The 24708-nt window shown below is 53.0% G+C and overlaps 2 protein-coding genes across 2 annotated transcripts in view; one reads left to right on the forward strand and one right to left on the reverse strand.

Moving 5' to 3' along the window:
• The first annotated feature begins 323 nt into the window (after positions 1 to 323).
• CST7 (cystatin F) lies at positions 324 to 11245 on the forward strand. The gene is made up of 4 exons (XM_016937577.4): positions 324 to 808; positions 8611 to 8783; positions 10249 to 10365; positions 10956 to 11245. The coding sequence occupies exons 1-4, from the start codon at positions 673 to 675 to the stop codon at positions 11031 to 11033; spliced, it is 504 nt and encodes a 167-aa protein (XP_016793066.1). The 5' UTR covers positions 324 to 672; the 3' UTR covers positions 11034 to 11245.
• Positions 11246 to 14206: 2961 nt separating this feature from the next.
• APMAP (adipocyte plasma membrane associated protein) overlaps positions 14207 to 24708 on the reverse strand; it is a 31063-nt gene continuing 20561 nt past the window's right edge. Inside the window, exons 5-9 of the mRNA XM_514556.9 lie at positions 22735 to 22851; positions 21472 to 21646; positions 20801 to 20935; positions 20167 to 20359; positions 14207 to 15293 (exon numbers count right to left, since the gene is read on the reverse strand). Coding sequence (XP_514556.2) covers positions 15084 to 15293; positions 20167 to 20359; positions 20801 to 20935; positions 21472 to 21646; positions 22735 to 22851 — 830 coding nt within the window. The 3' untranslated portion in view covers positions 14207 to 15083. The remainder of the gene's footprint in view (positions 15294 to 20166; positions 20360 to 20800; positions 20936 to 21471; positions 21647 to 22734; positions 22852 to 24708) is intronic.

Here is a 24708-nt window from a genome sequence, read left to right on the forward strand (position 1 = left end):
CAGGGGAGGGATAGCATTTGGAGAAATACCTAATGTAGATGATGGGTTGATGGGTGCAGCAAACCACCATGGCACGTGTATACCTATGTAACAAACCTGCATGTTCTGCACATGTACCTCAGAACTTAAGTAATTAAAAGAAAAAGGAAAATCAAGTGATTTTGCTTTTGAATATTCCTGCTAATGTTTTTCATGCAACATCTCTTTCGTGTGTGGCTCAGGGGTAGAACATTGCATCAGGATTTGCTCATGGGTCTCATGTCTCTTCCTCCTCCCCCAGCAAATGACGGCTGCTCGGAAACTTTTATAAAGGAAGTGGTTGCTTTGTGGCTGATAGATCTGAAGGTGAAGAGCTTCTGGCCAAAATGATTCAGCAGCAAAACACTCCCCTCCCCAGCACCACGCAGGCAGCCCCCTAGCCCCACCCCTGCCCCGTCCCACAGTGGTTTGCAGGGTGGGGTTCCATGCTGTGGCCCTGGCACCTGCCCCTGGGCTGGTGCCACTGTTCCGTGCTGCCCAAGAAGGCTCAGCACAGGCACAAACCACTGCCCGGCACTGCCCCGTGCTGCCTGAGAAGGATTGGCACGAGCACAGACCACTGCCCCCACCTGCCCTGCGCCATCTACCCAAGAAGGCTCGGCACGGGCACCAACCACTGCCTCCAACTGCCCCATGCTGCCTGAGAAGGCACTGCACGGCCACCCCCAACTGCCCCGCACTGTCCCCACCCGGGCAGCCATGCGAGCGGCTGGAACTCTGCTGGCCTTCTGCTGCCTGGTCTTGAGCACCACTGGGGGCCCTTCCCCAGGTAAGTGGCGTTCTCCCCTGTCCGCTCCCCGGGGGTCTCTCCCTGAGATTGGCCACTGGTGCCTTGGGTCTTCCCCAGGGCACTTTCCTGGCTTGGAGCCCCCACAGGACCATGCAGTGGTGAGAGGTGCTGGGAGTGATGAGAGGGGCAAGGGGCTCCATCCGGCTGCAGCTACCTTTGGGGGTAGCAGCCTACAGGGATGAAGGGTTTGGGGGCTGCCCCAGAAGGCTAGGGGCAAGGGAAGCATCTTCTATTCTCTGGCTCTTCACAGAGGTCTGAGAAAGGTCTAAGCAAGGCAGGTCTCCCGCAGCCCCTCTGCGGGACGGAGGTGACAGGGCAGCCACATGCCTGTGGTTAGCCGCTTCTATCTGATGGCTTGTCATTCCTTCCTGCTGGCTGTTGTCCTGTGACTTGGCTCCAGGGACCCTAACGATCAGACTCTTTCACCCTTCCTGAAATCCACTCCCTGAGGGTCAGCACTCAGGGGGAGGGGGACAGGGAGGAAAGAGCCACTGCCTGTGCACTGGGAAACTGAGGCACAGCCAGGCTAGGTGATTTGCCCAAGTCACGCAGCCAGGGACAACCTGCCCTCCCCCAAAGGGAACTGGGCCATGCCCTCCCTGGCACAGGAATCAGACCAGGATACTGACGGGGACTTGGGAGGCCCCCACCTCATTTAACCAACCAGGAAGCTGGCACCAGAGGGCTGAGGTGACCTGCTCAAGTCATATGACCCCCACCCAGCAGACAGGGACAGAAGAGGGCTGGAGCCTGGCCAAAGGGGCCCAGGTGGGGGCTGTGCAGCAGGACCACTGACAAGAGGATGGCTCCAGAGCACCCAAGGGGTTCTTGGAGGGTTCTCATCTCCTCCTGGTGAGTCAGGATACTGAGGACTCAGTGATGCTGGGGGACACTGTGTCGAGCTCCCAGGCCTGGCCTAGGGCGGATGCTGCGACTGAGCGGCCAAGGGGACAGGGCAGGCTGGAGGAGGGGCCGGGGGCAGCTTCTGCTCTCACTGATGGGAACATGCCACCACCACCAGCTCTGGGTAGCGCTCAGCGAACATGGAGCTGACCCATGGCCGGCAGAAGGCTGGGGACAGCATACCCGGCCCTGCCTCCCAGCTTGGGAGCCTTCTTCTTAGCTCACGTGAGGAGCCCTCCACCTGCTTCCCAGCCTCACAGGGGCCTCTCCTCCTGGCCCTGTCCTGATGCAGCGCCGCCTGCCTGCTGCCATCCTGTGCCCTGCCCCTTCGTGTCTCCAAGGTCCAAGGGGGAAGCAGGGAAGAGAGGCAAGTTCACCCCAGAGAAGTGGCTCGTTCTCACACCTCAGAAAAGGCTCTCCTGGAGGAGACATGGAGCCGGCTGTCCTAGCGTGTCCTGGGATCTAATTAAACCTACTGACTGCTGAGGGGTTTCAGAGCTCTGCTCATCTCACGGAGCAGGCTAGGGACTATAACAGGGTGGCATGGGAGCCGATGTGCTGGGCAGCTGGCAACGTCATTTTCCTGGGCGGTGTTCCCGGCCCCTCACTGGTATGTAATGCTGCACCAAGCCTTTCCCTCCATTCTCAGCAGACCTGCTGTCAGCCACCAAACCCCAGAGAGAAGCTTCAGAGCCCACGTTCACACACACAGAGCGGGCCCTCAGCCTCAGTCCTACCATCCATGAAATGGGAAGATAACTGCACCCCGTCTCTGGCCCTGGGGAGGCTGAACAGAGGTGGCTCGGGGAAGGCACAGGCATGGAGGCACACGGGGCATGGGGTGCTCTCCACCAGCCTCAGCCCCCTGCTCTGTCTAGTGCAGGCCCTTCTGCCGCTGTGCTGGTGACAGCCCCCAGCACCCTGCCCAGGCGCTGTGATCATTTCTGGTGCTTCCAGCAAGGGCCTTCTGTCTTCGGCTATACAGGGAGGGTGCTGGGAGGCCCCCAGTCTAGCAGCAAAAAAGAGATGGGAACCTGGGCCCCAGACACAAGCATGCGTCCTGCCCCCACCCCACAACTCCTACAGCCCCTCCACTGCCTCCTCTGAGAATAAATTACAGAGCCTTCCTCATGACTGAGGGGGGTAGGGGGCGGGGAAGCAACAGGGACCCCAAGGGTGGTGCCGTCTGAGCATCTGGCCTCTCTCCACACCCACGCACTGAACTGCACAGACCATAGCGCTGAGCCCCTCAGGGCACCTCTCCTCCCTGAGGCTTTCAGAACCTAGGAAATTGCCACACTGGCTTCCGCCACCCTTTTGAAAAGGGCTGTTTCTTTCTCAATCTGATGGGCATCTCTTCTGGGAAGCTCTGCCAGGTGCCATGTCATCCTCTGCCCCCTCCACTCTAGCTGCAACAGCCCATCTGCCTGGACAGGGGCCCTGGGGTCAGGGAGCCATTTCAGCTTCCCTCTGCAAGGTGATGTCAGTCCTTACTTCCCAGTAGCAGAAAGACCCCTTGCAGCCCGGGGACCTCCTGCCTCCTGGGGAGCACTGGGAGCTGCCGCAGGCTGAGCCACCCTCTACGTGGCAAGATTTGTTTTTCCCAATGGGGGCATTCATTTGCCCTGAGACCCCTGCTGTGGCCATGTGCATTTTGATATATTGATAATGATTACAGTATTGCACATCATTTATTGACAAGTGCTTCGTGTATGTTGCCTCACATATTCTCACTGTCGTCAGCATCCTCATTTTACAGGTGAGGACATGGAGGCTCAGAGAGGTTAGGCAGCTTGCCTGAGATCATACAGCCAGTGAGAAGCAGAGCTGGAATTCAAACTTCGGGTGTGTCCCAGTGGGTTAAGGTCGGGACTGATCTGGTAGAGCTCAGTGTCCTGTCTGTGCCAGGGGCATGAGTGTGCCCTCAAAAGATAGGCTCCGCCATTAGCCATCAGGCAGAGACCCAAGAGCACAGCGGGCGGGTGTGGCGCCAAGGACCCAGGCTCTCTGAATTTTGATGGTGTCACATGAGAGGGCTTGGGGTGAAGCGTCTCCAGGTGGGCGGAGTGAACACCAGCACCTCTAAGCTGGACTTGCACCCCCCCAACACCCCAGTGCTCAGGCACAGCCATGCAGACCTTATGCTCTGGGTGATGGGAGCCGATGGGGCCCCTCTCAAAGGGTCTTCCCACCCAGCTCAGTACTGGCCCATGGAAAGGGCACCCCCTCAGGTGACACAGGGAGGGACACCATCAGGGACCATCGGCGTCCAGCTCTCGGCACCCAGGTCCCCATCTCAGGGATGGTTTCACAAGCAGGGGCTTCCCAACCTCCCAGCCACATCTAGAACACTCCTGAAAGAGGGAGGCGGTGGGCAATGCCAGCCCCCGCTGTGCCCACCCATTTTCCTACTAAAGGCAGGTGGGAAGGGTCGGACTGGTGCCACCACAGCGATCCCTGCCCATGTTTTCTCTCTTCTCCGATTGGCTTAGTGCCAGCTCTGCCACTAGGCCAATGCTCTGAGGACAGGAACGTACCCTGCCCAGGGCATGCCCAGCAGCTGTCAGAAGCTCCAGCTCCCTGCTGCCTTGGGCAGAGGCCCTGGCAACTCCCCTGGCCTGGCAGCTTCACATCTGCACCCCATTGCACACTGGTCCTCGGGCACCCGGATAGGACTTTGCCCCATGCACACAGCCAGTCGATGCTCAGAAACACGGGGCTGCAGCAGAAAAGCAGGGTGATCGCAGGATCACCAGACAAGGAGATGGAGGAAACTCAAATCCATCTCCCCGAGGAGGCTGGGGCCCGGGTTTTTACGGGTTCTGGAGCTCGATAGCTGGAAGGGGCAGCGTGATGTCACAGCACAGGGACAGGAAGAAGCTGTTATTTTCGTGATGATCCTGTTCCTCCGTGGGGGGTTTCCAAACTGGTTGCTGTTATTGGGATCTGCAAAACATCTTGGGCCAGGCAGCAGCCTGATTCAAGCTTAATTATGAGTATCTTTCTGTCCAGAACCTGGCATGCAATTCTTGTCAACCTTCGGGGACAGTTTCATTTGCCTTCCTGTGACCATGTGTCCTGGGGCCTGCTCAGCACCTGGTATCATCAGGCCCTGCCCGCCCCTGCCCCACCTCCAGCTTCTACGTCTGGAAGCTCCCTACCTGTCTCAGGCATGGCCCACCTCCCCTCCCACCCCGCATTAGAAGCAGTGGTGGGCTGGGGTCAGGCTGCCCCGGCAGGCTCCTGGTGCGAGCCTCGCACATGGCAGGTCCCCCATTCCCCTCGAGCAGGCCTGGCCTGCCCCAGGCATTGTTTCTATACAGACGGATTTTATGTGCCTTTTGTTTCTTCTCACAAGCCTGACGGTCCGTGGGTTCTTTCCGTTGACATCATCGCGGCCATCACCACCATCACCCTCTGCACCCAGCAGCAGCCCCCAGCGGGGTCTCCCCAACTCTTCCCAGCACGTAGCTCCCTCCTCCCCTAGGCCAGTTCAGCCACCTTTCAGCTGCTCCCCCATCCCCTGCCCCTCTGCTCACCCATTTTACCCTCAGGTTGGTGTCCTCTCCTGTGCCCCAGGCCTGCTCTGCCTCCCCACCACTGTGGGCGGGGCCTGTCTCAGAGTCCACCCTGCATCTCCCCTAGCACCTGCCAAACAGTCCTTCTTGAATGAGGAAAAAGTGAGAGTGGTGTTTCGAATTAGTCACACCTGGGTTTAGCCCCCCACCCTGCACTCCAAGCTGTTGGTCTCCTCGCCTGCAGAATGGGCACGCATGAGAAGAAACAGCATCGCGGGGCCCTCCAGACAGAGCAGGCAGAGGAGGAGAGCACCCATTCTCCCGCTCCCTGCCTTCAGCTGCACGGAGCAAACCCAGAGCCCCCTCCCTGGGGGGTCCTCTTCACAGTTCCTTGACTCCAGCAGAGGCTCTCAAAGAGCTGCATTCGCTCACCACCTGCTGGACCGCTTGTTTTCTTCCCTGAAGATGAGTGGCCTCTTTGGGGTGTTAATTCTTAATGATCAACATTTCCTTGTTAATTTCTCTAAACAAATCATCCTAAAAATAGGTTTGACTTTTAAACATTTTTAAATCAAAAACTGAGCTTTTAATATCTGTTTAGACAACTGTAAGACAGTGAAAGGTTTATTGACTTGAAGCCTACATTTTAGGAAACATGTAGTTAAATAAAAAATACCAATTTCAGTATTTTTCATAACCTTTTTGTAACTTTACCACAATCTTTTAGGAACTAACGTCATGAGCTTGGAAGGGAAATTTATTTGAAGTTCAGCGTAAACTGAGTTTCACTTCATTTTTAAAATTCTGTTAATCTCAAGCAAAAGTAAATACATTTTATTTTTTAAAAAAGTTAATAGTGGTTAGCTTTAAGATATTAAAAATAATTATTTTTTGTTATGCTCCTCTGTATTTTTCAAATTTCTACCAAAAATAGGTAAGTTTATAGTCAGAAAAAGCCATAAAATGTAGTTTTTACAAAGAAAACAATGGACAGCCATATTAATGTAATGTGAGGAAAGAAAGCAAAACAACAACAACAAAAAAAAAAAAAAAATGCTAATCTGACAGCAAAAATACACTGAACACATGCTACCCCTTCCACACACGTGTCTCTTTCTCTGCTGTTCAGATGACAGTGATGAGCTGAAACCAAGCTGGTTTCCAGAACAGTTTTTTGTTGTAACTAAAAGCCACATTCAACTTCCTGTCATCAACAAGCACAAGGACCAGAAGGAGCTTCCTTTGGCTCTGGGGCCCCCTCCTTCCTGATGGTAACACTGCAGGTCCCAAGGGACCCCTCACTGCCAACACCAGTGTCAGAGTCACCTGAGAGCCTGGGGAAATGCAGGTTCCAGGACCTCCCCTAGATGGCCAAGCTCAGCCCCTGGTGCTCAGGAACAGAGCGGTTTCTATTCCATCGTCAGAGGCCTAAAGTCTTTTTTTTTTTTTTTTTTTTTTTTCTGAGACGGAGTCTCGCTCTGTTGCCCAGGCTGGAGTGCAGTGGCGCAATCTCGGCTCACTGCAAGCTCCGCCTCCCGGGTTCACGCCATTCTCCTGCCTCCGCCTCCCGAGTAGCTGGGACTACAGGTGCCCGCCACCATGTCCAGCTAATTTTTTGTATTTTTAGTGGAGACCAGGTTTCACCGTGTTTGCCAGGATGGCCTCGATCTCCTGACCTCGTGATCTGCCCGCCTCGGCCTCCCAAAGTGCTGGGATTACAGACGTGAGCCACCTAAAGTCTTCTTAAGCAAAGGCTGCAGCAGTTTCAGGGGGGATGTGTGTGACACTAATTAGTGTGAAGGACAGTCCCAGGGCATGCCAGCACAGGACACAGCTATCCACCAGCCCACAGGACCAGCACGTGGCCAGCATTCTCTATGGGGTGGGGCACCAGCACTGCGCTGCTTTTTTGGGATGGAAGGCCAGGCTCCCTGGGCTGCTAAAGCACGAGGCAGGCACAGTTATCCAAAGCCCAGCCATGAAGCTCACCTTCTGGCCCGGAACCAACCACGGGACAGCCATTTGCCAGGTGGCCTCTCCCTTCACAATGGAGACTCTTTACCGGGATGGGGCGACAATCCCAAGGCCACAGAACTTCCAGTCCCATGCTTCTCTGCCCACTCCCGGCGCTGCACCACCCAGCCTGGGGGTGCCACGTGGTGACCAGAAACCTCGTCATCCTGTCTACCCTTGGTGGGGTCTGGTGTGCACCCACAGACATCCAGGACCCAGGAAAGGCCTCTTGCAGACCTCACACAGCAGTGGGAATGGCCTCCTCTGGGGCCCTCGCTCTGAGTTGACACTGACGTCCTGGCAAGGCCTCCCTGCCGTGCCCAGCTATGAAGCCTGTCCCCTCCCATTCCCCAATCACCCTACCCCCAACACCCTGGGGCCCAGCTTTCCATCCAGTCCGTAGCAGGCACAAAGACGCACGTCCTGCAGCCTCAGGCACAGATACTAGGGGACATGACTGTGGGGGAGGCCCCCGATGCTGCTTCCCCATCTTTTATCCAAATATAGCCCTCCTTGGTACAGGAAGGGCAGGCCTCCCCGACCCCAACGAAGCTTGGGGACACAGTGCACTGTCACTCATAGGAGTGAAAAGACTGTCCCCGGAAAGTCAGGAGGCAGCGCAGGGATACCACGTGCTGCAGGCTGCCAGTAGGGGTGCCCTCCCGGGGGCTGGGCCTGAGCTTGAGAGCCAGGCGGGCAGAAGGTCTTGAGACGAGGACGGCACCATCTCCTTCCGGTGGGAGGCACTACCTCCATCTACCGCCCAGAGGGCCAGGCTGGGGTTGACTTTCCCTACGTCCTAAGGTTACATCCTGTACTGAGGATCTCACCTGTGGGACATGTTCCGCTTTTAACACTTACGTTGGAAATAACCCTGGGTTCTGAAAGTGGGGGACAGGTTCATTGCATCCCCTGGCACCTGGTCCTGAGCTCTGAAAATGGAGCAATAAATGCACTGCAGGGGTGTCGGGGGGGACAGGTGAGGGGAGCAGGTGAGAGGGGGCAGGTGAGGGAGAACAGGTGGGGGGCAGGTGAGGGGGCAGGTAAGAGAGAACGTGAGGGAGTACAGGTGGGTGGACAGGCGAGGGGGGCAGGTGAGGAGGGACAGGTGAAGGGGGGAAGGTGACAGGGGGCAGGTGGGGGGGCAGGTGAGGGGTGGGTAGGGTGGGGGCAGGTAAGCAGGGACAGGTGACAGGGGTAGGTAAGAGGGGGAGCAGGTGAGGGGTGGGTAGGGCCGGGAGACACACGCCAGCAGAGAACTGAGCATCACGGAGGCATGAGGCGTGACACCTGGACTGAAGGCCCCACTAACATCAGTGTTCTTGTCTGGCTCTTTGTCTCTTTCAGATACTTGTTCCCAGGACCTTAACTCAGGTGTGAAGCCAGGATTTCCTAAAACAATAAAGACCAACGACCCAGGAGTCCTCCAAGCAGCCAGATATAGTGTTGAAAAGTTCAACAACTGCACGAACGACATGTTCTTGTTCAAGGAGTCCCGCATCACAAGGGCCCTAGTTCAGGTAACGGTCTGGGTTCTGGTCACATGTCACGGACACCCCTAGGAAGCTGAGCTGCTACAACGCGACACCTAGGAGAGCAGGGCGGATCTAATGTGAAGTCCCTGCTGAGTGCAGAGCTCTGAGCAGAAAGCAGATGCACACGGGGTGGGAGTGGACAGCAGCAGCTGAGGCCAGCATCCCCCAGGGCCAAGCACAAAGGTTACACAAAGCACACGGCTCCTGGGTGACCAGGCCCCTGGCCCAGAGCCTACTAGGCATGGGGTAAGGAGGTGCCAGGGCCCTAATGGGGCTCCTGAGGCAGGCGCCAAGGCTGATGGGGGAGAAAGCCGCTGTCCGAGGAGCTGCCCCTGCTGGGACCAGAGTCCTCACCCGGCCTCACCCCTCACGTGCCCTGCAGCCCAGAGGTGTCTTTGCCACTTTCCCCCTGGAGTGCTCACTCACATCCCAGAGTCCGAGAGCTCTGCCCAAGCCACTGCCCTTTCCCTGACTCATTCCTACTGCGCCCGCTCAGCACCCTCCCTCCTAGAGGACCCTCGTCTGTGTCCTGAGAACACCCACTTGCTAATGTGGGATGCAGGCTGTGGATGACACCCACCACCGTGTGCTGGTGCCTGTAAGGGGCAGAAGCAGCCCTGTCCAAGGCAGTCTTCACAGTGTTCATGGTTATGCTGGGTCACAGGGAGGGGTGATTTTTATAACCTAATTATTTTTGACAATTGCAAACTTGTGAAGGGCAGCATGTTTTCATATGAGAAGCGTGGGTGTGTAGCCAGAGTTCTCGCTCCGCAGCCTGGCCTCAGGGACAGGGGATCTTCCCTGGGTGATGCAGGCCCTCCCTCCTTCTCCGGGTAGGCCAGTGGGATGCCCTGGGTCTGAGTCCTCGGGGTTCTCTGGGAGGGGACTTGGAGGTTGTCTCTCTCTAGCTTGGTGATATTGGGGACAACGTAATTCCCCTAAAGCTGAGACTAAAACCTGAGGAATTTTTCTTCAACTCCTCTAAGACCACAAATGAGAATGAACAAGGCGGCTGCCATATCCAAGTGGAGAAGGGCTGTCCAGAAACTCAAAACTCCCGACCCCAGGAATGGAGAGGGGAAGCCCGCAGACCCCAGGCCTGACACAGAGGCCACAAGAAACAGCCATCATGGGGCTGGAGTGAGGGCTGCAGGGCGGGCCCAGCAGGGCATGCAGGAGACCTAGTGTGACGTCCCTCCTGAGTGCAGAGCTCTGGCCAGAAAGGAGACATCTGTCTCAGGAAGGGGCACAAACCCAGCACGGGGCAGGGAGGGGAGTGGGAGGGGTCTGCAGGCTCTGCCGTAAGCCCGAAGCATTGCCTCAAGATGCTGGCCCACTTCCCTTCTCCTCGGTGGGCACCTGCACCGCTGTCTTGAGGCCCCGCTTCCTAGTGGAGGAGCCTGCCCTCCCTCCCCTGTGCCCAGTAACTCAGTCCCTTTGCTCCCTCCAGATAGTGAAAGGCCTGAAATATATGCTCGAGGTGGAAATTGGCAGAACTACCTGCAAGAAAAACCAGCACCCACGTCTGGATGACTGTGACTTCCAAACCAACCACACCTTGAAGCAGGTAAAGCAGCAGGCCCTTCTCTCAGATGTGCCCTCTCTTCCCCAGCCCACTCCCTCCCAGGACTGTGAAAAACACCGTCACCACGTCTCTAACGCAGCACCCCAAACCTCACCCCTGAGGAAGCCAGGACTCCTGGACTCCCGCACGACCGAGGATCCGGGAGAACAGGAGGTAGAGCCTGTGCCAGGAGCTCCTCAGATGACATCCTCCGGTCCCAGAGGCGGAGACACAGCTCTGGAAGAGCGTCCTGGGGTGCGGGTGGAGAGGGTTAGAGTAAGAAAAGCTTTCAAACAATCCAGAAATTATATATATATCATATACATACATATGATATATATCATATGTATATCATATATAGCATATCTCTGCAGAGAGAGCAAGAGAACGGGAACACAGCAACATTTAGCAATTACAGAGGTGAAAAGCGCATCTTCTTACATCGTTCTTTCAAGTTTTCTGTAGGTTTGAAATTTTTCAAAATGAAAAATAGGGGCAGGAGAAGAGCTCCTCCATGAGGACCACCCCTCCACGGGCAGAGGGCTCCCCGCAGGGAAAGTCTAAGCTCTCAGGTGTGCCCTTCTCTGTTTCAGACTCTGAGCTGCTACTCTGAAGTCTGGGTCGTGCCCTGGCTCCAGCACTTCGAGGTGCCTGTTCTCCGTTGTCACTGACCCCCGCCTCTTCAGCAAGACCACAGCCGTGACAAACACCAGGATGCATGCTCCTTGTCCCCTCCCACCCGCCTCATGACCCAGCCTCACAGACCCTCTCAGGCCTCTGACGAGTGAGCAGGTGAAGTGCCACTGGGTCACCACAGGGCAGCTGGAATGGCAGCATGGTAGCGCCTCCTAACAGATTAAATAGATCACATTTGCTTCTAAAATTAACTCCTGTTTCTGAGGCTGCGCACCTAGATTCCGGGTCTGGGTGCAGGGGACTGAGTCAATGGAGGGAGTTGTGAAACTAAGGGATGATCCCCTGTGGCTACAGGCCCCCAGGAGAGCAGGGGTACAGCTCTGGGTCTGAATAATCAGCAGAGATGTGGGTGGGGACACTGTTGGCCACTGGGCGCCTTGACCGGTTGTGATGAACACAACTGGGAATCAAGATGAACAGCCAGCAGCAGCCATGCCGGCCCTTTTAGGGGAGAGTCGGGAGGTGAGGCAAGCCTTACCAGGGATCCCCCTTACCAAGGGGTCTGACAAGTTGAAGTTACTTCCTCTGGGGGCCTGGCCAGCCTGAGCTGCTAGCTATAACCCCCCGAAGGCCAAAGCCCCAGAACAGGTGAGCTGTCCACACCAGGAGCAGCAGGGCCACAACTGTGCCTCCCTGAGTTTCAGGCCTCCCAGGGACTTGCCCTGCTGCCTGAGTGGGGGCAGAGCAGCAGACTGCTTCCCAGAGCCCTCCAGAGAGGACGCCCCACTGAAGATGACTGTGTTGGGGGTGCACGAGGAGGGAGAGGCCACCGAGGGCTGGAGGGCACCAGGATTGGAAGAAGACTGGAAGAAGTGCCAGACTGGGCTACCTTGAGCCCTGGGCGCCCCAGAGGACTCTGCTGTGCAGCCAAGGTTCGAGTCAGTGCCCTGCCATGATCCACAGGCTGCAGGGGCCACTGCCCAGTCAGGCACTGTCACCCTTGCTCCCAGCTTCACCTGTGCTTTCTCCAGTCACATCCCCGGGAGGCTGGCTCGGCTGTGCCAGCTGTGACTCTGGCAGTCACTAACCTAACCCCTTGGAGCCTCAGTTCCCATTGGTGCAATGAGGCCATGTCTTCTGGAATCATTAAGAGTCAGCGTATGTGAACAACTTTCAGAACTACAGACCACTCTGCAAGTGTAGTAAGCTGATGATAAAAATCTCAAACTGAGATCTCTGTCCTATGAAACGTAATAGCTGAATCTTGATGGAGTTTCTGTAAGGGATAACAGAGGCACACAATGAGTCACCTGATTAAGAGCATGTTAGTAATTCACGTTAGAACGAATCCCTTTTATGTTTACAGCAAAAGCATATCACATATTTAAACCTAATAAGAAGACTCTATTTCACACCTCACCATGTCAAATTACCAGATAAAACACAGGAAATGACACTTGGAGACAGAAAATCAACAGCTAAGTCAACATCAAGACTCCATTGCTGAAAACTGTGAAAACCAGTTTGCCAGCTTCTCTATATTTGTGAAAATTAAGCACTGAAAGCAAAGCTCTCTGTTCTCAATTTAAAAAGGGAAGTCTACCTATAAGCCCAGCACATTTAAATTGTTTGTATGACAGAATGATTAGGTATTATTTTCTTTGTATACTTGACATACAAGGCACATCATTTATTACTAAAAGTATTTCTAATGACCACTAATTTTCTTTCCTATAGAGTCACACAAAAAACTTTGAGTTGTTTATCTGACACAATGTGGGTCACACCAATTAGACAGAAGCCAATCTTTGCCTCTGTCCTACTGGTGCTGCCTCCAGGAGCCAGCCTGGAGAAGCGGGGACACTCCCGACTCTCTACCCCCAACACGGGGCCTGACCAGCCCTGGGGGAATTAACCATCAGACTCCCAACTCTCTTCCCCCAATATGGGGCCTGACCAGCACTGGCGGAATTAACCATCAGACTCCCAACTCTCTTCCCCCAATATGGGGCCTGGCCAGCGCTGGGGGAATTGACCATCAGAATCCCAACTCTCTTCCCACAACACGGGGCCTGACCAGCGCTAGGAGAAATTAACCATCAGACCCCCGACTCTCTTCCCAACACGGGGCTTGGCCAGAGCTGGGGGAATTAACTATTGGACTCCCAACTCTCTTCCCCTAACATGAGGCCTGGCCAGCGCTGGGAGAATTAAACATCAGACTCCCGACTCTCTTCCCCTAACATGAGGCCTGGCCAGAGCTGGGGGAATTAACTGTCAGACCCCCGACTCTCTTCTCCCAACACGGGGCCTGACCAGCGCTGGGGGGAATTAACCATCAGACTCCCGACTCTCTTCCCAACATGGGGCTTGGCCAGAGCTGGGGGAATTTACTATCGGACTCCCGACTCTCTTCCCCTAACATGAGGCCTGGCCAGCGCTAGGAGAATTAAACATCAGACTCCCAACTCTCTTCCCCCAACATGGGGCCTGACCAGCACTGGGGGAATTAACCATCAGACTCCCGACTCTCTTCCCCCAACAAGGGGCCTGACCAGAGCTGGGGGAATCAACTACCAGACTTCCGACTCTCTTCCCCCAACATGGGGCCTGACCAGCACTGGGGGAATTAACCATCAGACTCCCAACTCTCTTCCCCCAACAGGGCCTGGCCACTACTCAGGGGAAAGGAGGACACAGGAGTCCAAGGCCAGCCAGTGCACACAGATGGTCCCAATGTTACCACAGCTATCAGTTCTCTGAATTTTTGTATCATTACATATTTATCTGATTTTTTTCTGACTTTGATATCTATTTAAAATACTGTCTGTGAAGTTATTCCAAACATCTTTGGAGACACAATCTCTTGTTACTCTCACAAATACCCAGGAAAGAAAGGAACAGATGTCAGCCCCATTTTGTAGGCTGGAAAACAGGAGGGAAGTGTAATATCAACTTACGCCAGAGGGAGTCGGCATCAAGAGCAGATGGTCTAAGGTCACCTGCTCCCTGCCTGAAGACGGCTGCCTGAGAGAAGTCCCACAGCTTCCCTCCTGAGCTAGTCGGATGGACTGCTTGGCCTTAAAACATCATCCTCACCAAGACAATCCTTACATCGACACCTGATGGAATTAAATTTCAGTACTGTTAATTAAAGTAGAGAAGAAACTCCCAGGCCACACCATCAAAAAAGGTTAATCAGCAGAAGTCGATTTATCATTATTTATTATCAAAATCATGACCAGTGTGTAGACATACTTGTGAAAATATACAGCAACTTAGGGCTTATAACACAAGAGCAAAGATGACATTAACACGTGCACTGTTCACATCTTGGGCTTCTAGAGGTCAAGAACAAAGGTCACAGACAAGACGTTAGACGTTACTAAACGGACCCCTGCAGTAGGTCCCGAATTGCAGAATCATCCAATTCCAGCATGGTCAGCACGGAGATATTCACAGAAAGAAACCCAGCAAAGTCCTCTCTGAGCCGCTAGAGTCAACAAGCTTTTCATACACACTATGGAGAGCCCACGCCCCACATAACCCTTGAGAACACAGTTCCATGTCTTGGCTAACACGGCTCTCACCGCTGGCCTCAACACCCCTGGGCCATGCTCCCTCTGCTCTTCCATCCCCACCACAACAAAGAAAGGTATGACCGCACGTTATATATAGTAAAGAAGGACTTTGAGGCCACAGGACAGGGCCACAGCAGCAAGCTCTCTGGGTAGTGCCTTACTGCTCCACCCACCTGAGCCCTGTTCCAAGTGCAAGGAGCTTCCCAAATCCTAGAGAATGACTGTACTTAGAAAGCTTTGTTTTGTTTAAGAGAAAATGGCTTTACATGAATTTATGTTCCTCATGGCAGATATGTTACACTTCCCTCTAAACAGAAAGACAAGCCCAGGTGGGGCCCGGGCATCCTCGAGGGATGAAGCAGCCATTCCCACCACCTCTCAGGGACTGACAGGTGCATGTGGACACTTGAACCACGACTGTGTCCACAGCTCCTCCTGGACCAGGCCCGGTGTCTGAGTGTGAAGACTCCTGGCCTGCGTGGCAGGGGCAGCTATCTGGGAGGGCTAAACAGCCTGGAGGCTGAGTCTGCAGAGGAAGGGGGACCTGAAAGAGCCCAGGTACAGGTGCCCATCGTGTTCGTGCACCTCGCTGATGTAGGTGGCCACCAGCCCATCAGGATCATGCAGGCTTCTCCGGAAGGCACCGCTGTCGCTGAGTTCTAGGACGAGGCTGTACCGCGGCACAAACTTCATCACCGTCTCTTGACTAAAGAGCTAGAGGGAAGCACAGTGCAGGGAAAGTTCACCAGCTGGCCAAGAACACTGTGCGCAGATCAACCGCGCCGCCCCCACCATCCAGGAACGGTCTGACTCCTTCCCATGACAGGGCAGCCCCACAGGGCAGTGCCCCACAGGACAGCTAATCCAGCTCCCACTCCCAGCCCAGGGGCCCCAAAGCAGGCCCCACCCCACCCCTGTCCCTGTGAAGATCAGGCCAAAGAGGCTCCCCAGCATAAGGACAGCAACGCGAGCACATCTCTGGATGGCCCGGCTGAACTGAGAGAGACATATCACATCCGACGTGGTCACAGCACTGCAGCCAAGGCTCAGAATGACCTCCACTCACCAGATCACAACCAGCGCAGCTTCCCTGGAATACACAAGTCTTCTGTTTAGATTTAAAACATTTCAAATAGGCAAGGTGCAAATGATGGAGATTTGAGAGCAGCTCACATTCAAAAAAAGCAAGCAGGTCCACAGACCACACAACATGGCTTCCAAAACAAAAAGCAAAATCCCACTGCTTTCCTCAAAGCGGGGCGTGCAGATCCTGAGGGACGCCTCCAGGGACGGAGGCAAAAGAGCTTAGACCTGGACTCTGTGGTCACACGGGACTATTGAAGAGTATTAAGCAGAGAACAGATGGTGAGAGGCGTGATTTCTGGCAGAGCAGAAGGACACCTGGTCGGAAATTATGACAAAGCACTCCACTGCCTAAGACCAAGGAATGGAAATTAACAGACAGATTTCTAGCTTTTAATACAAGGGAAAATACCCAAACAAGTGTCCAACGAATAATGTCTCCCAGTCACTGGAAATGTTCAAGCAGACAGACAAGCTGACTAGACTCTAGGTTCAACAGCGATAGATCAACTGCATTACAGCTCAAAAAATTCCCAAGGCTTCCCACTACCTACGAAATGCCACCTCCTGCTGTTCGGCCGTGGATCCTTCCCACTCTCCTCTCTTCTCTCTTCCCCCTAAGAGATCTCATCCTCTCTCACTATTACAACTAGTCACTTTCCCAGAAAGCTCTCAAATCGCCATCTCCAACACCAGTGCTAAGTTTCTCACTGTCTGGGACCCATGTCTGCCTGGCCTTTCTAATAGCACTTCAAATTCAACAGCCTCCCCAGCTCCGGAGACAGGGCCAGGACCCCAGCCTTCCCTTGATCCCAGTCTCTCTGTGCCCTACAAGCCCAGCTGCCAGTCTTGCCATCTGTTGTGTGTGTCCCTGGCCTGGGCCCTGGCCTGCCGCCTCTCCCCAGTCACTGAGACAGCTTCCACACAGGCTCCCACAGCCAGCTGAGCCCTGCTGCAAGCTGTTCTCCTTGCAGTAGCTGCAGTTCTCTTTAAAAACATTCTTTGTACTACATCACTCCCCTCCTAAACAACTCCATCAGGAGCATGGGGCTGAGCAGGGTACATGTGTGCAGGGGATGGCAGACCATGGTGACCCAGACAAGCCCACTCCGCTTGGGTGAGGAGGTGTCCCTGCAGGGGAGTGGCCTGGCATGGGCTGTCAGGGCCCACATGGGGTGAGGAGGTGTCCCCACAGTGAGGCCCAGATCAGGCTGTGAGAGCCCATGCAAGTGAGGAGGTGTACACCCAGGGACAGCCCGGTGCAGGGATCACAGCCCTTGAGGCAAAAGGCAGCCTCCAGCACATGGTCAGGGAGGAAGGGGACAGCCCAGCATGGGGTGCTACAGCCCTGGATGGGGCCATGTGACAGGGCACAGCAACCACAGATTGGTCACATGCACAGAAAATGGTTGAACAGGTAAACCTAGGCAGGACAATGGGATCCAGGTTTCTCACTGTTGGAGAGGTACAAATAGGGGGAAAAATAAGGGGAGAAAACTTGGATCAGTCCTGTGGTGGTGTCATGGTTTTCAATTTACAGATGACAGATGCAGGCATAAGCGTGAGTGGTGTGTGTGTGTGATGTCTACGCATGCAGGTATATGTGAGTATGCATCGTGTGCTTGTACTCCCAGCGTTGTCCCTTAGGGACCTGGGAGCAGCGACACCCAAAGCAGCGAGTACACTCAGCACCCAGATCTCCTCCACAAGGAACCAGGGCTCCTGGGAGAAATGGCCGATTGCAGAGCTGAAGCAGGGACAATACAAGAGGAAACTGGAACGACTTATGTGCTGGAAAGTGAGGAGCTAGCCCAAGACAAGAGGACATGCCCAAAGGCCCAGAAGCCACACTGAAGGGGCTCCTCCTGGCCACAGATGGGTAATTTGAGCATCAAAATCAATGATGACTGTAACATAATCACCATTAAGAACATGGGAAACCATAAGATGGCACTGGTGATTACTTACAAAAACCACCTCTCTGCGAGCAACTCAGTAATTAGACATGAAAGAACCAAGTCCAGGTGGAGACACCTGGCATTCCCTGCCTGAATCAGGTGGCCGAAGTTGCCACCACCCCAACAGAGCAAACTCGTATCGCGCCCTCATGACAGCCGCGCCAAGATGAGCACAGCTTCACTGCTGCGCCACTGCTGCCAACGATGCGAGACCAGAATCTAAACATGAAAAACCAACCCTACTGGAGGGACATTCTGGGACACAGCTGACCTGTATGCTTTCAAAGGATCAAGGCCAAAAATTCAAAAAAAGACAGGAGCTGAATATCCCCCAGACTGAAGGAGATTAAACAGCTGACAACTAAACACCACTCCTGATCCTGGGTTGAATCGTTTGTTAGAAAGGACAACACCGGGACAACTGGCAAAATCTGAATGGGGCCTGCAGACCGGACAGTCACAGGGGAGCTGTGGGCATCTCCTGGTTTCAATCAGTGGTAATGAAGGAGAATGTGCCAAACACATGCTCAGGCATCGGCAGTGAGTGACAGGGCATTAGGCCAGCCGCTAACTCGGAAACAGTGCTGGGAAAAAAATCCCTTGTACCCTCCCTCTTTCCACAGCTTTGATACTGCCTCGAAATTTAAAAAAAAAAAAAAAATCAGGCCAGGCATGGTGGCTCACGCTTGTAATCCCAGAACTTTGGGAGGCTGAGACGGGTGGATTACTTGAGGTCAGGCGTTCGAGACCAGCCTGGCCAACATGGTGAAAACTTGTCTCTATTAAAAATACAAAAAATTAGCCGAGCGTGGTGGTACACACCTGTAGTCCCAGCTAGTCAGGAGGCTGAGGCAGGAGAATCACTTGAGCCCAGGAGGCAGAGGTTGCAGTGAGCCGAGATCACGCCACTGCACTCCAACCTGGGTGACAGGGCGAGGCTCCGTCTCAAAAACAAAAAACAAAAAACAAAAAAATCTTCAATGACTTGGATTACATTTTGAATAAAACTGAACCTTCTTTCCAAGTCCATGGGGCTGTGGTCCTCCCTCTCACCCCTCCTCACCCAGCTGCAGGAAGACTCCATGTTCCCTCATGTTTGCAGCCCCCTCCCTAACTGTGCCCTCAATCAACGGTACGTCCTCGCGCCTACATGTGCCAGGCACTGTTGCAGGTGTGGAGGATGACAAATGAACTATGCATGAACTAAACAGAAAAACACCTGCTCTGATGGTATGCACATTCTATTCAGGGGAAGAGACACAACCACCACTCATACTACCCTACGCTAAGGGCACTATGTGCAGATTCTCACTAAATGTTCCCAGCACCTGATGAGGCACTATTATTCTTTCCACTTTACAGACAGAGCACCTGAGGCAGCGAGTCCAAGTCCCCGGCCCAGGATCCCACAGCTGGTCTGGCAGCCTCCAAAACCCCTGTGCTAGCCCACCTGCCATTTTGCCTCCCCCTAGGTCCCAGCAGGAACAGATGCTGTCTCTGGAGCCAATAAGGCAAAGAGAAGGACAGATTTCTCAACAGATTAGGACTTCCCACACAGCGACCCACAGAACTCACATCACTGAAGGCCGTGAGCCAGTCTGAGAATGTGCACGCAGCCCCCAGGAGGGGTCCAGACACACAGCCCAGCAGCAGGACTCAGCAACTACTGCCTGTCAGCCCCAGGACCATAAGCTAGTATTTCCATATCGGTTCAAATATTCAGTATCAATTTAAAATACCTATTCAGCCTGTGACATGGAGCTTGCTGGAAAAGCAGATCTCTGTATTACACAAGTGCCCACATCAGCAAGTGACCCCTCCACAGTGTAAACGTGCTGAGTTATTATGTGGGGTGCTTCATGGAAGCCACTGGGAAAATGGCAAGATTTAAAGGCTGTGTTGAAGGGGCTGTTGTGTTGAAGGGGCCATGGCTGGCCATTGGTGGGGGTGGGTGACTTTTTTTAAAAAGGGAAAGATTTGGGTGTGGTAAGAGGTCAAAGGGCAGAACTCCATAGAGAAGGGTGCCTGGCAGTGAGGCTGCAAGAAGGCAGCAGGGAGCAGGCGGGACGGCAGCTGTGGTGACTAGGTTACAGGAGTGGCCACACCTGCAGGGAGGGGAGGAAAGGGCACCTGCCGACTCTTTCCCTGAGGAGGCAGAGAGGAGGGTGGAGAGCAGAGAAGGCCTGGCAAAGCCATGGCAGATGGAGGAGCAAGACTGACAGGCACGCAGATGCCCAGAGCCACGATGGTGAGGGTGGCAATCAAAACACCCAGAAACAGGGAACCAGAGACTGACAGGCAGGCAGATGCCCAAAGCCACGATGGTGAGGGTGACAATAAAAACACCCAGAAAAAGGAAAACCATAAGAACCAAAGGGTCCAAATGTTTAAATCTGCATTTCAGGATGAAGAATGAAATGTGTTTCTAAGTGTCATTCAGAGCCAAATACTACAAGCAGAACTAGATTTTTAAGCTATAAGGGTCAAAAAAATATGATTCAATTCATTTCCGTTTTCTTTCTTGGAATAACAGTTTTCACAGTTACCTTAAAAATCATCCTTTTAATCCAGGGTCTCTCAGATAAGAAATCCAGCATGGAAAACCCAGGGTTAGGGCGGATGGTCGACATGCCCACCCAGTACCCCCCAGAGCTGCTGGGCCGGATGTTGTCTGGAAATCCAGGCATGTTCTCCACAAACAGATCAGCCCCGCCCTTCATCAGGCCAGAAACGTAGACTCTGAAAAATTCACCCAAGCAGAGAGTGAACCATAGCCCCTCAATTTCAGAAAAAAAATTTTAGCCAAGCACCAAACTGGTCTTGGTCCAAATATATATATGGAAAGTGCTCTATGACCATCATGAACAAAGGCTCAGCTGCTGAGAAGAAACCTTTGTGCACAGGGCCCAGTATGAACAGAGGGGAAGTAGGTCAGGGGAGGACCAAGGCCCTGCCAGCAGGGGAATGGGGCCCGGGCTGCACCAGTCAGCCTTAAGACACTCTTCCAGACTGCGACTCGCAATGGGAGAAAGAAAGCGCACCCTTGAATTTTCTTTAACATGCCATGCAGAAGGTGCGCTGCTGCCTCTGATTTCTGTCGATCCCATTTCCATGCCCACCCCACCCCGGCCATGATGCGCTCTGGCCAGTAACTGATGGCTCAGCTAATCCCACACACACCTTCGTATCCTGGCCATGGTTGTTTCTGCCACCAGGACAAAGTCTTCTGCAGGAGACAGCTGGACTCCATTCGGGAACCGCAGCTGGTCCAATAAAACTTTTACTTCCCTGGTCACAGTATCATACTCCAGCAGGCTGTGGAACACCAAAAGCAGAGGGTTATGGGGGAGAATCCCTGGCTCCCACTCTGGGCCTTCAGGGTATGGGCCTGCAGAAGGTGACTCCGCCTCACCCCGGAGCAACAGGCCCTGGGTGCCCTGCTCAAACTTGATTCGAGGCTGGCCCCTGGGGGCCCTTCCCCATCCATAGCAGATCCAGTGTCCCCTCCAGGGAACCCCAAGGTCAGTTATCTTGCTCACCTGGGAGCTGGACAGGAATACCCCTCAGAGAGGCAACCCAAAGCCCAGGCCTGCCTCCGGGGTCTCTCTCGACTGCCTAGACTTGCACCCTCAGACGGACTGGCCTGTTTTATTTCCTCAGAGAAAACGAAAGCACCTTGTTCCATTTTGTGACATCCATCACCTGCCTCCAGAAGCCACTAAGGTCCTGTCCTAGAAGCTGAAATATGATGCTGGAAATACTCCCTTGGTCCCTAGAAGTAACAGGCTCTGCTGAAGCAGCTGGCTTGGCTGGTGAACTCAACAAATGGGAGACCTGGAGCAAGGCCTCACCGCCCGTCATCTGTGCCCTCCATCACCAGAAGCAGGTAGTCTCGTCTTTGCCATTTGCTGCTAGAATCGGTGAAATAAATCTTCCTCCCATCCTGAGTGACTGTAAGATCATTCACAAAGGACATTTTCTTCCCCTCAATGGGTGTCTCGGAGGACAGCAGCAGTTTCACTTCACCTGAAGTTTAAAAAGAAAGAAAAAGATTGACTTGAACTAGGAACTTCTCAATAATTGCAAAATATTAACCAACCTAACTGATTTAAAAAGAAAAACTGAAACTTCTCCATGTCATTTGTCAGAAGATTTATTCCTTCTTATAGTAAAAACAGTATTAGGTGTTAAATGATTTTTTTAGACTAAGTTCATTAAACGCAGGATCTTTTCTATAAGGATGAGGAATTCCTTCTTTTACTAAGGCCAACTGACTTGATAACATCTACTGCAAGTGTTAGGCAGGCTTTAGTTCTATTTGTTAGTTCTATTTGAGAGAAATATGACATTCTACTCATCTCCTTTTAGAAAAGAAAAGTAGTAGTAAGTTTTGAAAAATAATAGAAAGAACATGGATTGAGTGCTAAGCACTCTCGAGGTGTGATCGCCTTTAAACCCTCGCAACAATCCCACAGGCAGGGCTACTATGACCCCAATTTGATGAGGAAGCTGGGCAGAGAGCAACTAAGGGACCTGCAGTCACAGCTGGTGGCCAGCAGAGTGGAATGCCCCCAAGCAGCTGGGCTGCAGGGCCTATGTTCGGGCCCCCACGCACAAGACAACAGACTCCTCCCCAGCAGGAACCTCCACTGAGACACACAGCACGTATTACAGCCTGGTCAAGGGGACTCATGAGCAGTCAGGGGAGAGAAGAGGAGGAACTACAGGAGAAAACAGAAAGGAAGAGACAAAGGGGAGGGCCACAGAGAAGAAAGAGAGAAAACAAATAGACAAGACGCAGAGAGACACACAGAAAAATCAAGACAGAAAGAGGTCTAACTTCCTCAAAATAAGTCCTTTTGAGACCCTGTGGCTAAAATATAAATACTAGGAGGAAATTAGGATATGGACCAAATGGAATCATGGGTAGGGAGTTTTCTGGTGTTTAAAACTAGCTGACTTTTGCAGGCAATGTTTTCAGTACTGTTCAGTGAATAAGAAATATCAGAGTCTTTAGTAGACTGTTGCTAACAAATCCTATTAAGTCTACACATACATATATTGTTTAAAAGATCTAAAATCTTCATAGAAGGAAACGAGATATTGTCACATACGTTTCCAGGGATTTACTTCAAATAGTCCCTTGTATGCATCAGCCACAAAGAGAGTCCTATTGGGCCCTGCACGGATACCCAGGGGTCTCCCACACACAGGCTCATCATCTCGGGTTTCTAGAAAAACAAACAGATGGGGATTGGTAGCTGGTCCCGGATTCTACATGTGCTGTTCTCAGTATCCAAGCATCTCATCCATCCCTTCCCATACATCATGCTGTACAGAACAAGACAAGACCATGGCATTAGAGCTACAACTGCCCTGCAGGTGCTCACTGCAGGTGCTTATTGCAAGGTGTTCATTGTGGGGTGCTCACAGCAGGGTGCTTACTGTAGGTGCTTACTGCAGGGTGTTCACTGTGGGGTGTTCACTGCAGGTGCTTATTGCAGGGTGCTCACTACAGTTGCTTATTGCAGGGTGTTCACTGTGAGGTGCTCATTGCAGGGTGTTCACTGTGGGGTACTCACTGCAGGTGCTTATTGCAGGGTGCTCACTGCAGGTGCTTACTGCAGGGTGTTCACTGTGGGGTGCTCACTACAGGTGCTTACTGCAGGGTGTTTGTGTAGAGTGCTCACTGCAGGTGCTTATTGTAGGGTGTTCACTGTGGGGTGCTCACTGCAGGTGGTTATTGCAGGGTGTTCACTGTGGGGTGCTCATTGCAGGTGCTTATTGCAAGGTGTTCACTGTGGGGTGCTCACTGCAGGTGCTTATTGCAGGGTGTTCACTGTGAGGTACTCACTGCAGGTGCTTACTGCAGGGTGTTCAAGTGGAGTGCTCACTGCAGGTGCTTATTGCAGGGTGTTATTGCAGGGTGTTCACCGTGGGGTGCTCACCGCAGGGGCTTATTGCAAGATATTCACTGTGGGGTGCTCACTGCAGGTGCTTATTGCAGGGTGTTCACTGTGAGGTACTCACTGCAGGTGCTTACTGCAGGGTGTTCAAGTGGAGTGCTCACTGCAGGCGCTTATTGCAGGGTGTTATTGCAGGGTGGTCACTGTGGGGTGCTCACCGCAGGGGCTTATTGCAGGGAGTTCACTGTGGGGTGTTCACTGCAGATGCTTATTGCAAGGTGTTCACTGTGGGGTGCTCACTGAAGGTGCTCACTACAGGTCTTATTGCAGGGTGCTCACTGAAGGTGCTCACTACAGGTGCTTATTGCAGGGTGTTCACTGTGGGGTGCTGACTACAGGTGCTTATTGCAGGGTGCTCACTACAGGTGCTTTTGTGGGGCATTAACTGTAGGGTGCTCATTGCAAGTACCACTGCAGGTGTTCACTATAGGTGCTCACTGTAGGTGCTTACTGCAGGGTGTTCACTGTGGGGTGCTCACTGCAGGTGCTTACTGTAGGGTGCTCACCATGGGTGATCACTCCAGGTGCTATTGTAGGTGCTGACCATGGGTGCTCACTGCAAATGCTTATTGCAGGGTGTTCACTGTGGGATGCTCACTGCAGGGTGCTTACTGCCAAAATGGCACGGAAAAAGGCAGGTTAAAGAACTGATGTAGGGTATAATTCCATCATACGTGTGTGGGTGTGGATGTCCATGAACAAAAAGATGTCTGAAAAGTGAACCACTAAAATGTTCATAACAATTACATCTGAAAAGACTCAGGTGATTTTTATTTTCTCCTTTGTACCTTTGTGTTGTTTGTGTTTATGAAAATACATCACTTTAATAAAAACATTCCAGCTATTAAAAAATGGTAACTATTAAGTCTATAGACTATCAGTTTTAAACAGTGAGTCTTCTACTCTAGTTTTCCAAAATTTGAATGACTTAAGGGTATTCTCACTTACAGGGCTGAAATTCCTGAGACCAAGGCAGAATAACACTTACACATCCAAGTAATGACAAGGCCACCTGCTTTTCCACAGCAGCACTGTGATAACACCTATTAGCCTCTGAAGTACCGCAAAGGTAAACGGGGACCCCAATAAAATGGTGAGGGGCGAGGCCCACGCAGTACCAAC

This window comes from Pan troglodytes, chromosome 21 (assembly GCF_028858775.2).
Source record: "Pan troglodytes isolate AG18354 chromosome 21, NHGRI_mPanTro3-v2.0_pri, whole genome shotgun sequence".
Taxonomy (NCBI): Eukaryota; Metazoa; Chordata; class Mammalia; order Primates; family Hominidae; genus Pan; species Pan troglodytes.